General features: G+C 34.4%; 1 protein-coding gene across 4 annotated transcripts in view; it reads right to left on the bottom strand.

Annotated features, from left to right (window-relative positions):
• Nucleotides 1-15,138, bottom strand: part of CAPN7 (calpain 7) — a 48,133-nt gene that overhangs the window by 10,353 nt on the left and 22,642 nt on the right. For 2 of the 4 annotated variants that reach the window (XM_036900984.2, XM_036900985.2), the window contains 10 exons: nucleotides 13,888-14,014; nucleotides 12,492-12,577; nucleotides 11,088-11,181; nucleotides 9,475-9,621; nucleotides 8,176-8,282; nucleotides 7,261-7,381; nucleotides 3,344-3,488; nucleotides 3,104-3,203; nucleotides 2,683-2,818; nucleotides 2,042-2,117 (listed from right to left, as the gene is read on the bottom strand). In XM_036900984.2, the coding sequence (XP_036756879.2) occupies nucleotides 2,042-2,117; nucleotides 2,683-2,818; nucleotides 3,104-3,203; nucleotides 3,344-3,488; nucleotides 7,261-7,381; nucleotides 8,176-8,282; nucleotides 9,475-9,621; nucleotides 11,088-11,181; nucleotides 12,492-12,577; nucleotides 13,888-14,014 (1,139 nt within the window). The remainder of the gene's footprint in view (nucleotides 1-2,041; nucleotides 2,118-2,682; nucleotides 2,819-3,103; nucleotides 3,204-3,343; nucleotides 3,489-7,260; nucleotides 7,382-8,175; nucleotides 8,283-9,474; nucleotides 9,622-11,087; nucleotides 11,182-12,491; nucleotides 12,578-13,887; nucleotides 14,015-15,138) is intronic. The other 2 variants (XM_036900987.2, XM_036900986.2) reach the window with 2 other exon arrangements.

Raw genomic sequence — 15,138 nt, 5'->3', positions numbered from 1 at the left:
GTCATTCCAGAATATCTAGGGATATCGACTGGTAAGAATCAGTGCCTGCCCTCCACACAGTGTAATGGGGAAGAATGCCATCTTTTCCTCTGATTAAATTAAATAGGACTTGACAAAACCATTTTGACCTCATCTCCCCTCTCACTGTCCATTTCTTTGCACAGCCTTCCTGAAAGAACTATCAGTAATCGCTTCCTGACCTCACAGTCTCTTCTCGAACCATTCCTGTTAAGCTTCTAGGCCACCTCTCCACAAACTCTGTTCTTGTTAAGGGCAACAGCGAAAGCCAGGCTGCTCAGCCCAACTGTCGCTTCCCTAACCTAACCTTACCGACCACTAAAACAGCAATAGATGTAGTTGTCCACTTTTTTCTCATGAAATATTTTCTTCCTTTGGGTCATGGAAACTCCATTTCTTCAGGTACTCTGTTCAAATTTTTTTGTGTTAACTTTTCTTTTGCTCAAGAGTGCAGCAGTCAGGTTCCAGGGTTCATCTCTGCACCTACAACTCTCTCCAGAGGTGATGGACACAGTCCTTCCTTCACATGCTCCTGAGTCCTCAGTTTGGACCTAGAGTGCTACCTTTTCCCAAAACTACTCAAAATCCAACTGCCTGCCCAGCATCTTCACTGAGGTATCACAGGTATCTCAAACTTAACAAAACCAAAAACTAACTTGATTTTACTCTGCAACCAATCTGTTCCCTCCCCTGCCTCCACCAACTCTTACCCAAATCAGTATGCACAGCTATCTATTGCTTAAGCCGAAAAAAATAGGAAATTATCCTTGATTCCTCTTTGCCCCCTACAAGTCCTGCCAATCCTACTGAAACCCCAATCTGTCTACTCCTCCTTCTTCCCACTGCTATCACCACAGGATCAAACCACCATCATTTTCTCACATAGATAAAATTGCCCACTGGTTTCTCTTTCACTTTTTTGCCCTCTCCAATATATTCTACAAAGAAATTTTTTTTTTAATGTTATTTTCCTGATTAAGAACCTCCAAAGATTTCCTATCACTCTTATAACAAAATTTAAACCCTTTCCTGTAGCTAACAGGGTCTCATGTGTTCTGAGCCTGTGTACCTTTCAGATCTGTGATACCACACCTCCCCAGTCCTGCTGGCCTTTCATCTGTTCCTAAAACACACCCATCTTTTTCTCATTTTAGAGTCCTTGCACTTGCTCTTCCCTCTGCCTATAATGCTCTTCCCTCTATTTCTTTGCATGACTGATTCCTTTTTGTCATTCAGAGTTCTTCTTACCCCTTCTCAAAGAGGCCTTCCATGGTCACCCAACTAAAGTACCCAAGCAGTCACTAACACAGGACCCTATTTATTTCTTTACATACATATCACTATCTGATATTTGTCTTGCTTTATTCTGTCTTCCCAACTAGAACATAAACAGTTCCTGTCATACAGTGATAAATTAAATAAATGTATGTGTTAAATGCCTCAAGAACCTTGCAGAGGGAAAAGTTCACTTTGCCTGGCAGAAAGCTTATCACAGAGGAAATAACATATAAGCTGGATCTTAATCATGTTTCTTATTAAAAGGTCTAAGAAAGCAGAAAGCAGGAGAGAGAGAGCTTGTTGGCAGAAGAATCTGTGTGGAAAGAGGTGCGATAAGGGCATGGTATATCCAGGAGTAGCCAGCATCTCACTGAGGGCAGCCACGAGATAAAGGGTGACAGGAAGCTTAAGGCCAGAATATAAAAGCCTTACACACCATGCCAAAAAGCTTGGATTTTATCCAAGGGTCCACAGAAAACCACAGAATTTCAGATCAGAGAAAGATATAATGTTAGAAATAAAACTCTGACAGCAGTGTGCAAGAATACAGAAATGCCAAATTCCTGACATCTCTAAAAAAAAAAAAAAACCACACAAGTAGCATAAATACAAGCCCATCTGTTTCAGTCATTTCATTAGTCTATCAGCATAATTATTTCTGCATATTATTTACATAGAATTTATTTTCAACTTAATCATGTGAATAAAATTTTAATGTTTGTTTGAATTTTTGTACTAAACATACCTGGATAATAAACTTTCTTCCCATCAGTCTTATATACAACCATTGTGATAAATTCTCGATTATTTGCAAAATCATCCTAAAAGCACAAAGAATCCAACATAGTTAGGAAAATGGGCTCAAAATGCTTTTAAGTAAGAAACAGAAGAATAATTCTAACTTTAAGAGCATTTACTTCAGCTACTTAGTAAAATAAAAAGTATTTTTCTGAATTAAACTCATTTCAAGAGATGACTACACTATATGAAGTAATATCTTAAATAAAACTCTGAGGCTGTTAATATTATGGTTACCCTTTACAGAATCAGGTCTAATGATTCACTTTTTCAAGCCCCATTCAGCAAATTTTAATATTAATATTCTTTAGATATAAAGCATATATAATCAACTCTGAAACCCTTATAACTAAGAAGCAAAATTCCCTCATGTTTTTCTTCAGAGATGATTTTTGAATAAGACTTTAAATGTATGGTTACAAATTCTAAATTTCCTTGGACTGAAAATATTCATTTAACTGAGAAAACACTATTTTTAAGCCACCTACATATATGAAACAAGCTGATGATCAAATTACTTATCTCATTCCCAATGGTCTAACTGAATTTAAAACAAATTCTGAAATATAAAAAGGGATCAACCAGCACCTTGTCTGTTATGTGTCTACTAAGCAAAACCCACACCGCAGCGCCCCCTTGTGGACAGTGCACTTCCAGTTTGTACTGTGGGTTGTTAGCCAGGCTGTAGGCATCCTTCACAGGTCCTTGCTTAGCGTCCCAAGTACTAAAAGACAAAGTCAACAAAGAAGGGAGTAATTAAATCTCTCTTAGAGCTAAAATATAATATCATTTTTAAAAGTATTGTGTTTCAAATACTATTAAGTTATCAAGTTTTTTTGTTTGTTTTAAAAATTTTTGGCATAACCAAGATGTAAAGAAACTATTAAATGATAGTCATCTGAGGGCATGACAAAACAGAAGAAACCAGTCTTCCTAAGTCAATCACTACATTTTAAATGAAAAAAAGAGACTACTATAAAGCACACTCTGAAATGTACAAAAAAGTTACCTGTGTATACATGTTGATTCTTTAAAAAGACCTGGATTCCAACTCAAATACATCACATCATAATATTGGCAGAGATCATCCCATGAAATCCAAAATATTCCTAAAAATCAAGAGCCCTTGTTAATCTAAAAAATATCTTAATGATAAATGACTTAAGTCAGTTAAGTATGTTTGAACACTGTTAAAAGTATTTATTTATTTAAAGATCAAATGATATTAAAATTAAAAAGATGTATTTACCATTGTCTATTTTCTGAGCTGTTCGAGGATCAAAGTTTAAATATTTTTGCAGCTCCGGGGTCCAGTTTTTTACATCATTTTCATTATATCTTCCTTTCCAACGTAAATGACTCCAAGGATTTTTCAATTGGATAAATCGCAGCCCCTATTAAAAAAAGAGATAAAGCTGCTGCAAAATAGTTTTATCATGTTCTTATTAGTTATATCATGCACTCTCTGAGAGGATGCATTTTGAATGCTTATCAATATTTATGCTTCCTAATCAATGTGAAATTAATATTCCTTAATCAACACTCTCACCAGGTCATATATCTAATCAAAACTGTAAATGGCTACCTATACCCTAGAACTATGCTGTCCATATGATAGTTTCACTCATTACACATGGAAATTAAAACCTTAAAAAATTTAAACATCAGTTTCTTGGTTATGTGTAGCTGGTGGCTAATGCATTGCACAGCACCAAAACAACATTTCCATCATCACAGCAAGTTCTACGGGACAGGGATGCTGTCTTAAGAGTATCAAAAATTTCCTGTCTTTTCAAAGTCTATGCTATGCTGGCCCCAAATTCTTTTCCAGTATTCAAAGCCCAGGTATCTTTGGTTCTAATCTAGTCCTTCCATCCACAACCCCCATAAATAACCCTTACTCAAGGACACTCTGAAGGGTTTCTCACTCACCCCTTCCTAGAAGGCCCTCTTTGACACCCCTTTTATTGACCCTTCCTTCCAGATTCTCTCTTCTTCCTCTACTGACTGTCTTTCAGTGAAGAAAAAAGAACATGGACTTTGGGGTCAGAGTGAAATGGACCAAATTCCATCTCTACTAGGAATCAGCTTTATGGGCCTTGAATGGTTTATTTACCTTCTCTGGGCATTTATTTGCTCACATGTAAAATGAGGATTATAACATCTCCTCTTCCTGTTGTGAAGATTAAATGAAGTAACATATGTAAAGTATATAAAATTTGGCAGTCTCCTCCTTTTAATTACTACCTCTCCTCTAAACTTTATAGTGCTAACAGTTTGTATTACATTAATTTAAAACAAATAATATTCTTTCTTATGTTTACTACTTGTGTAATTGTAGGAGTCATGTCTTCCCAATGAAATTGTAAACTTCTTGAAATGGTAACACTATTATACTTTTTCTGAACAGAGGGTTAAGGTATGGTCATAAGTGCTCAATAAATACTGGGTAGATCTACAGAACTGATTACACTAATTCAGAAAAACCGAAGAGCTCGTAAATCCAAAATTGTCTTATTTCAAGCAGTCAACTTAGAAAACTGTATTCTTTTCCTAATGATGTCATAAATGAAACTGTTTGGGGGACTTTTCAAAAAAACACATTCCTTTGCTATTTTGAATGTGGCAAATCATGGCCTGGGGTTGATGTGATTTCTGGACATAAGACTTATTCCTCTCAGACAATATTCCCTAGACTCTTCACATTTCTTTACTCAATTTCTTCCTACCACTTGTGTCTTACCCCTGCCCTGCCACATGTTGGCCAGTAGACATTTAACTCTAATTCTTTTCTTTAAAACTAGCTCTAAGTGAGCAGGAAATTATGCTTTATTTCAGGAGTCTGTACAACAAGATCTGTAAAGGATCTTGGGGCCTGCTAGGTTTTCAGAGGCAGGTCCCAGTTATCACTGACATTCAGGAACACTAAATATGGCTGTACATTTTGTTTGGATAGAGAACCAGCAATTCGGAAGCTCTGAACAGGGGAAGAGATGTTCGAGAACTAAAAAAAAGCTCTAGTTTATGATGAAAGACCTCATTTCCAAAGTTATTTCCAAGTGGCAGCAAAAGCCTGGATAGGTTCAGAAATCCCTTGATTACACTTTTCTGGACTTAAGAAACCATAGTTTGAAACTGAGATGCACCTTTACAGGAGACTATGGAGCTCTCAAGGAAAAGACAAAAAAGTGACCCAAAGGGAGGATCCTTGAGACTGAAATGAACATCTCAGAATACAGAAGCAGGTCAGAGGCAGTCAAAAAGAAGGATAACACTTTCACGCAAGTATTAGTAAGCAAATCTTACAAAGTGAAGAAAGTCACAAATGATGTAAGATTAGGAGTACTTTAGTCTGAGATTAAGTCTATCTGCACAAAAGAGGTTCTAGAGATAAGTGCCTGAATGAGCTAAATATATTTGGAAATACTTTTAAATAGAAGTCAGTACTAAAGAAATACCTCAAAATATAGACAGCAAAAATAACAGAAAATGGTAAATCCCAGAAACTCTTCAAATATATACCCAATCAACAGTACTGAAGAAAACCTCTCTTAATTTTAACATATGAAGAAGCCTTTAGGAAAGATCAACCCTGACTACAAAGAGTTTATGTAAACAAAAGGGAACTGGGACCAACTCCATCAGCCACTCTGCTCAAGGCAGGTAATGCTGGTTTTGATCAGTAACTTTCACAGACCTGCAGTGTGACCATGAACAGTATCACAGTGAAGAGACCTGTCACCTGTCCAGCCACACAGGCCTTAATCTTGACAGAGTAACTGCCATGTGGAGTTGATATTATGTGAATACACTACTGATTTTTAACTAAAAAGGCTGTTATTTGAAATTCTTACTTTACTGACATTTAGCAGTTTTTCAATGTTTTGTTTTCAGGTCCAACTGCAGGTGCCCATTTTTCTCATGAATATATTTGTCTAGTTTCCTTTGAACAACTGGAACAAATAGTCTTATTATTCAAAGTAAATAATAAAATCTTCAAAGAAATTCTCTAATTCAAGCTTACTTTCAGATTGACTATTTCATTATTTAAATCTTGCCATTACCTCATTATTGGTTACCTACTTATTAACATCTACCTCAAAGGACAGTTTAACAATAATATATACATAGTACTAAATAATAGCAACAATTATTCCCAATGTTTTGTCTGTTGTTTGTGGCAAAATATGTTTCCAAAACAAATACAAACCTCTCAGCTTCCTCAATTTCATATAATTTTTTATGTTTTCTGTTTTAAGCAGTCAGTTTTTTAGCTACTTTAAAGGAAGACACAACTCTACATATTATGGCTGGGGGTGCAACTGATTTAGAAAGCCTTGAGGCCACAGAGTTTTAAAACGTGTTACAACAGGTCCCTAGTGCCTTCCTAATTCATTTAATTTCATGTGAGAATCAGAAAATCAGCCTAATTAATACAAGTGGTAGTCTGCTATTGCTGACTGACTGTCATTTCTTCCTGTAAGCTTAAGCAGAAGAAACTGGAACACATTGCTAGTTAAACCTTCCAGTGACTAGACTGCTTAGATATTACATATAATCAGGGGAAAAGAATCCTTCCTTATTACTCTTTGTATTTTCTAATCTATAGATCCATTTTTCAGTTAAAAAAACTAATCAATGATCTGAGAAACAATGACATCAAACATTCCTATGTTTAAAATGAGCACGAAGAAAGGGTCTGAAAGGGCTGAGTATGCCAGGGTGGAAGAGAAACACGTGCAAAACCACTAGCTTTTTCTTATTCATGGGTATTCTCGTTTTTTGTCCTTTCACAAACGTTTTCTGGATGTCTACTAGGCTCTAGGCCTGATGCTGTGATGGATCCCAACACCAACATACAGGCCAGAATCTGGAGGGTTGTGTCTTCCCCTCATCAATCCTGCTACTTTTATGGAAAAGAAAGAGGTATACAGCATTTCTGTTCTGTCATCAATACAGTGCCATCACTGTCATTACATTTCCTGTCTTTTCATTTCATATTTTCCACTGGTAGAGGTCAAGTTGTTTAATGTAAAAGGTGGAATAACTTTAAAAATTCACCTAAAAACCTTTATTTGTCAGTATCCAGAAGTCTAATATATCATTTGGGATCCTGGCAATATCTTATTCCCAAACAAGAAAAACAAGAGAAACTTGAGACAAAACCTTGAACTCTCTAATATCCAGAACAGCATATGCATGTGTAGGCACGAGACCCCACTTCTCTCCTTCGGCTTCAGTCATCGTGCCAGTTGACGCAGTGATGAGGACATCCCCTTTGTGAAACCTGGAATGACCCCCACAGGAAAATAATTCAAGGAAAATACATCTGTAATCTCAGATCACACTGTAGTCTAATGGTCTACATGAAAACTTCCAAATTTGAAGTCTTTCTAAAATGGGCTACTCCAAACATCTCCCCCCAATTCCCAAGAAGTACATTTCTATTTCACAGCATATCAGATAAATTGTCACATTTCTCCCCCTTAGTTTAGACAACTTAATTCTCAGGCAGAAACCACTGACATGAAGGAAAGCAAATGCTAAACTTTCAAATGATTTACAAATACCAATGAAGATGTGAAACACCAAATGCATGCCCCCAAAGCAACATCATTTTATTTATCAAATCATTAAGCTTTTAGTTTCATTACTGAATGTATATTATTGCATGAACAATTTACCAGGCCCCACATGTGAACAATCCCATGGATTAAGGCTTAAGCTACTGTCTTCCTCTTTATGTTCTTAGACTTCTGTTTTCCCAACCTGTCTCAACTGGTTAAGTACTCAAGAAGTACAAAATAATTTTTCCATGTTACATATTCCAGATTGATTCAAATGTTTTGGATTATCTATAATTTGCATTAACTGTAACCATCATTGAGGATAGTAATTGAGGGTTGGCTGTAGGAAGTGTATAAATACACAAGTTTTTAAAAAACTATATTAAAAATAAATTTCCCCAATAACTAAAAATGACTGCCTCTGCAATATGTTCTAAATAAGGCATGAAGTTTTTAAACAGCCTCCTTTTCTGCAAAGAGAGAGGGAAAGGGAGAGAGGGAGGGAAATGCTTACCTTTGATAAAGCATTCTGAAAGAATTATCCTTACTGAAAGTTTGGCTATCTGAATGCATAGCAATCCTTTCTGGTATCCAACCAGTCAGTGCATGAAGATCAATATTCTGCAACATAAACACGTTTCAGGACTGTCAACATTGTTTTCAAGCTCATAAATAAATCCCCTGTGTAGCTATTAAAATCTCACTGATTTGATATAATGATTTTGATAGGAGTAAATTAGAAGGTGGTAAGTTTTTCTATCAATAAAAATTTCTTATTTAACTCAAATTCCTACCTAGTTAGGTACAACTTTGTCTTTTCCTTACAATCTTTGCTCCTTTTTCCAAACACAACACAACTGTTTCACTGCTAGATATGATGAAAATTCAAAAGATGTAACAGAAAAAACTGTTTTAATAATGGTGATGATAATCACTCAACATTTAGTGAGTTCTTAAAATATGATAGTCACTTTTCTAATGTTTTACATATATTGTCTTTATTTTCTCACTAAGCTACACAGGGTAAATTAATAGGCATTAGATTAGAAAGCTAAACTGAAAACTTTTAAAGATGGAGCAATTAAGCATATAGGCTGGGAAGAAATTTGACCATCCTATTACATTTTACCAAGACCCATACACTCTATGCCCAGCACTGTAAGAATCAGAAGGGTAGAGTAGGTCTGGTAGTAGGCAGGGAACTAACCAGGTATAAATGATGGGTGATTTGCATACATTACCTCATTTAATCTTTACAACTCTGAGAAGTGCTATCCCCGTATTACAGACAAAGAGGCTGATTTCTAAGGCCACAGGCTGGCTAGTGTCACAATTCAAAGCATGCTGATCTGACTAATTTCTGATATAAACCCAGCAGTTCCTTATTCAACTAAAGGATAATCACACACCTTGATTCTACAGGTTGTGTTAAGGTTAGGAAAAACTAACAAACAAAAAACTCCTTGAACTTGAATTTACAGATCAAAAAATATACATAAAGATGACATTATGACATACCCATTTGATCTGAGGAGACCTCTTTGGAAAGGTACTGTATTAATTGGCCCTGTATCCCAATGTTAACAGCAGACACACACATTTTAGACTTTCCTGTACTGAATGTTATACAATGCACTATCCTTAGAAAAGAAAACATGTACCCCAATAATACGATAAATGATCAACATTTCTCAGGGGTTCATAATCTGTATTTCTTTTTCTTTTAAACATCATCATCTATAACCTTTCAAATTTAAAATAGTGGTATTAGATAATATAAGTCTGTATCTGGATCACCCTATCTGTTACTTACTGAATTGGATCCTGGGAAATCATATCCTCCCATGACTTTCATGTATGCTTTTTCTATAAGAGAAACCCATAATTCACTTTTGTTGTTAGAATAAGAACAGAGCAATTCTCCTTTATGATCAACAGGTAATTGGTCATCAATTATCACCTGGAGAAAGAGAACATTAATTTCCTTAGGTGGTACAAAATATCTTAAAATCTTTCATATCAAGGGAAAAAACACCTTTCATACTAGTAAAATAAAAGGCATTATATGCCTATTATTAAGGTATATGAAATAACAGCTTCATATTTCCATAATATGATCAATTGTAAAATGTTAATTGTAAAATATTACATGTATCTTCATTTTTACAAGCTAACCTTCCTGTCAGATGATTGAGGCAACCGGTTAAATGTTATGGATCTACCATCAAAATTATTAGGAATTTTAGAAAAGTACATTATATCTAAGATAATGACAAAAGGAAATAAAACGATATTGGTACCTGTCATTTTAACCTAAACCTATAAAAAGACACACCATGTACAGCTGTAAAAGCAGAACACTATAGTTAAAAAATATAAATAACAGAGGAAGTAATCACCCCAAAAATACAGTTTCTAATTCATATTATAAAGTGATTTGGGAAATAAGGGTAAGATGAATTTTGATCTAACATTAATAGGAGAATTATGCAACTGCATTTTGAATGATTCTTTAAACATGGGGTTATTTAAAAATTAACGTTTAGAAAAACCATTCTCAGTAATTTAATTTTTAAATAATCATCTAGAGCAGTGGTTCTCAAGGTTCGCAGACCTCAGCATCAACTAGTGACTTGTCAGAAATGCAGGTTATGCCCCCACCCCAGACCTACTGAATCAGAGACTCTGGGGAGCCCACAATTTGTTTAACAGCCCTCCAGGGGATTCTGTGCCCACTAAACTTTGAGTATTATGAGCTTCAAGGCAACTTCTCAATTTCTCAGACTGGAAGCACCAAGGATCTTGTGTAAATTCAGATTCTGATTCAGTAGGTCCAGGGAGAGACCTAAAACTGCAATTCTAACAAGATCCCAGTTGATGCTGATATTGATCCATGGACCTCCAAGTTAGAACGGATACTAGAGAATCCTAACAATGCCAGGCCATTACAACACAGTTCAGAGTCTGTAAAGAACTTAGTGAAATTTAAAACTATATATATATTTCACAAAGGAAAACAGAATTTTAAAAGCTTCTTTCATCTCAAACTATGACTATACATACAAACTCTTCTGACCTAACAGAATTAGTTTGTCTGATTTCCTTTTAATCAAACAAGTAATTAAGAACTATTAAATTAAAATTTATTTTAAGCATTAGCAATCATTAGCTCAATGTTACTTTTTGGAATTTTCTATAAATTTTTTCAAAACCACTTTTAAAAAGACTTTATACTTTGTCATGATTTTTGTTTTTAATTATTAACATGTGATGTTACTGGTAGTAATACATGTAGTATCGCAGACTCAAAATCAACTAAACTGATTTTTTTCAAGTTTACACAAATAACATTTCTAGTGATTCTATTCAAGATTCAAAGGTGGGGAAGGGAGAGAGAAAAGGGGTTGAGGTGGGAAAGACATTCACCTTTCTTGGGACACCATTGAGGTGAAGTTTTACCATATACTTTCCACATGGATTGTACTCTGGCTCACCATCCTTATTCTGAGGGTAAATTATGCTTTGTAAGGAAAATAAATATTGAAATACCAAATTAATATTCAATATAAAGTAGTATGCAGGATATATTTAGATATATGCTATTGTCTTGGCAATTTTATAAAAATAAACAGAATATTTTTCTATAATAGGCCTAGAAAAGATTTCACCCTAATCAAAGTGCTTATTTAATTTAAATAAATAAGTAAAGTATCTGAGGATCATACAACAGGACATAAATTTCACACTATTCTGAAAAGTGCTCAGTTTTTATTTACATACTCTAATAAATTTTTTATTAAGAGGGTATATTTTAAGCCAGTTAAAATAATCTATATTGGCCCCAAGAGGTAAAAAGACCATTTTAATTAACCTCAACTAAGGCATCGAGCCACGACTCTGAGTTAAAATCAGCACAACTCTGATAAAATTACACAAAATTATCCAGTAAGATACTTGTAAAAAGTATCAGTATCAATTTTTTTTCACACATTGAGTATTATTTACTTATATGGTCTGTTTATCCAAGATGGCAAATAACTAGAAAGTAAGGCTTGTTTAATTCATCTTTGTACTCTCAGGACCTAACACACAAAAACCCTACTGGAGAATTTATATGAAAACATTTATAATGCTTCATTTTTACAATTTTAAAATGAATGTAATTTTAATGATAAAAAATTAAAAAGTTGGTTTATTATACCTACCAATTTAAGCTAAAAAGACTTCTCAAAATGGAAAGAAAAAGCATTTCAGTAACATTTTAGCACATTCCAAAGCAGTTCTAGCCAACAGAACTGTTTTATACTTTCCAGTAGCCATATCAAAAGTTTAAAAAAAGGTGAAATTCTAATATACTTAATTTAACCCCACATATCTAAAATATGAGTTCAACATGTGATCAGTATAAAAATTTGAGGTATTTTTCAGCTTTATATATCTTGTGTGAAGTTTTCCAAATCTGATGCATTTTACACTTACAGTGCATTTTAATTCAGATTAGCCCATTTGAAGTGTTCAGTACCCAAAGGTAGCTAGTGGCTACCATACAGTATAATTATAAACATGACAGGATTTTACTTTGATTAACTTCACTTATTTCAAAACATATTTGTAACATATACATTATTTTAACTATATGTGCATGTGTTGTTAGACTGTTTAGGGAATCTTTCCACATTTACAAATCAGATGTGTAACACACAAAGGGGTCATTAATATTGAGTTATATGCCATCTTCACTTCCCATGCAGATAAGGCCTGAGTTTTTAATCTAGTTAAATAAAAGACAATTGTATGAAAAGGGATAAACAGATAAAAACAAAATTTTACCTGGTTATCAACTTCTTATTAAATCTTCTTTCATATGCTGCACTGATAGCCAGTGATGCCACAAAAGAGCAATCTGATACTATTGTCTGTTAAAGAATTTATTCATCACTCATTCATGTAATTTCAACATTACCATAGTGTGTAAGCATTGCACCTAAGAACCTGGCTTTTTATACTAAATACCCTGACTGTTGCTTGAACAGGAAAATAGTATGTAAAATATGTAATACAACCAACTCACACATAATTCTGTTCAAACAAATCCTAGAAAAACCAAATAAAGTATTTCAATGCAGTTAATTTAGAATTAAATATGGATGATGTATTTCTTACATCCAAGATATGGAAGCTACCTAAGTGTCCATCAGTAGATGAATGGATAAAGAAGAGGTGGTACATATATGCAATGGAATACTATTCAGCCATTAAGAAAGAAACAAATCCTACCATTTGCAACAACATGGATGGAGCTGGAGGATATTATGCTCAGTGAAATAAGTCAGGCAGAGAAAGACAAATACCAAATGATGTCCCTCATTTGTGGAGTATAACAATGAAGCAAAACTGAAGGAACAAAATAGCAGCAGACTCACAGACTCCAAAAAAGGACTAGTGGTTATCAAAGGGGTGAGGTAGGGGAGGACAGGTGGGGAGGGAGGGAGAAGGGGACTGAGGGGTATATCATGATTGGTACACATAGTGTGTATGGGGTCATGGGGGAGACAGTGTAGCTCAGAGAAGACAAATAGGGACTCTGTGGCATCTTACTACACTGATGGACAGTGACTGCAATGGGGTATGGGGGGGGACTTGATAATAAGGATGAATGTAGTAACCACATTGTTTTTCTTGTGAAACCTTCATAAGAGTGTGTATCAATGATACCTTAATAAAAAAAAAAAGAAAAAATTAAAAGGCATTTTTTTTAAAGTTGGTTTATTGTTATATGACCAATTTAAGTGAATATGCACAGCAAAACATCCTTGCATCATAGCTAAGGACCAACATTTTAATACTAATGTGCAAGACATTTGTGACTTCAATGCATAACTTAACTGAAGTTTGCAATAAAACTATATTGTTGTTCCATCACTAAAGTATTTTAAATAAGCCCCTTTTGTATCCATTCCCTTATCAAAGGTGAAATTCAGATTCTCAACTTTTTCACCTACAAGCACATAACAGTAAACAGGATCTAAATAAAAATCTACCATTGCAAAAAACGTCTATTCACACTTGTATTATCTCAGTACATGTGAGTCAAAGTGTACAGAATGCATGTCTTCCATTGTACTTATATACCTGAATATTTTTTTTAATCTATGAAAAAACTCAAATCTATATTCAAATTAGTCTAAAATGTTAGCTTTCATAAAGAATCATACAAAATGCTTACCTGCTTTATGCTAAAACTGGACACAGTATAAATCATTGCAGGATTGCTGGCGAGGTCTTCTGGTCGTACCCATTTGGAAAACGTAGCTTTTTGTTTAGGTGATAAAGGTAGTTTGCCCCATCTATCACTGAGGAAACAGTAAAAATTAAACACTACTACTAGCAATACCAAAATCAATCTTTAAAAATGACACAAAACCATAATTTCCTAGAGGGCTTTTTTTTTGGTATAGTGATAACAGCTATATTTATATGTCATCCTAATACAACTCTCTGGTCAAATTTGGCTCTTTAAACTTAACCATGAACACGCTTAATCATGAATCCAGTCAATCTGATCATCTTGCCCAGTTAAAAAAAATACACAGAGATAACTGAAAGCAGGAAAGCAACCTGATTTCATTTATATTTACTTTAAGAATAAAGTTTAACATGGTTATATTTTAACATGGTTATATTCAAGAATTTCAGTTTCAATAAAATGGAGTCATTAACAATAAAAATGATTCATTTAAAAGGACCTAGGAAACTACAGATCCTTATGTTGGCTACTGACAAACTTCTCTGCAAGGCTAATAATAAGAGTGGCTATCAATGAGTGAGGCTCATGCTCAAGTATTTAACATACATTATTCATTTAATTCCCCTCAAATTCTATTGAAGCAATTATTTTTGGAAAAGGCTTAAAGTGATTAAATACCTTGCCATATAGCTAAGTAGCAGCAGAACTGGCATTTGAATCCAGGTGTCTGGTGCCAAATCCACCACTCTTACCCATTACCCTCTACTCACTGTGTATTAGGAATATACTGTGTAATATTTCTCTAAAACTGATATACAGTACAGAATAAAAACCATCTACCTTTCCTCAAACCTTTTCTAGAGCAAGGGCAATAAATCTGTGGGTTTTAAAAGACTTCTAGAATAATATAAGGTATATGATATGCAACTGAAACAAATATTTTTTTTTTCCCAAAAAATGTTGATAGGTATTAGGAGAAAGGGTTTTGTGGTCAGGTATGATCTGGTTATTGTTTTTTTTCATGGAGGACATCTCTAATAAATCTTTTTAATAAGCCAAGATTAAATAAATCTGTTAGAGTAGACTATCATATATAACACTTTTCAAACTTTTTTGATGATCATCTCATAGAACCACCACTGTTTTAGGTAACCTTTTGGTACCTGTGTAATAACAGTAGCCGACTGTAAGTAGAAAGTGAGCTGTGCTAATTCAGAAGAATTTAAAGAA

Source organism: Manis pentadactyla, chromosome 14, assembly GCF_030020395.1.
Source record: "Manis pentadactyla isolate mManPen7 chromosome 14, mManPen7.hap1, whole genome shotgun sequence".
Classification (NCBI taxonomy): domain Eukaryota; kingdom Metazoa; phylum Chordata; class Mammalia; order Pholidota; family Manidae; genus Manis; species Manis pentadactyla.
The sequence above is the reverse complement of the archived record's forward strand: the minus strand, read 5'-3'. Positions and strand labels throughout refer to the sequence as shown.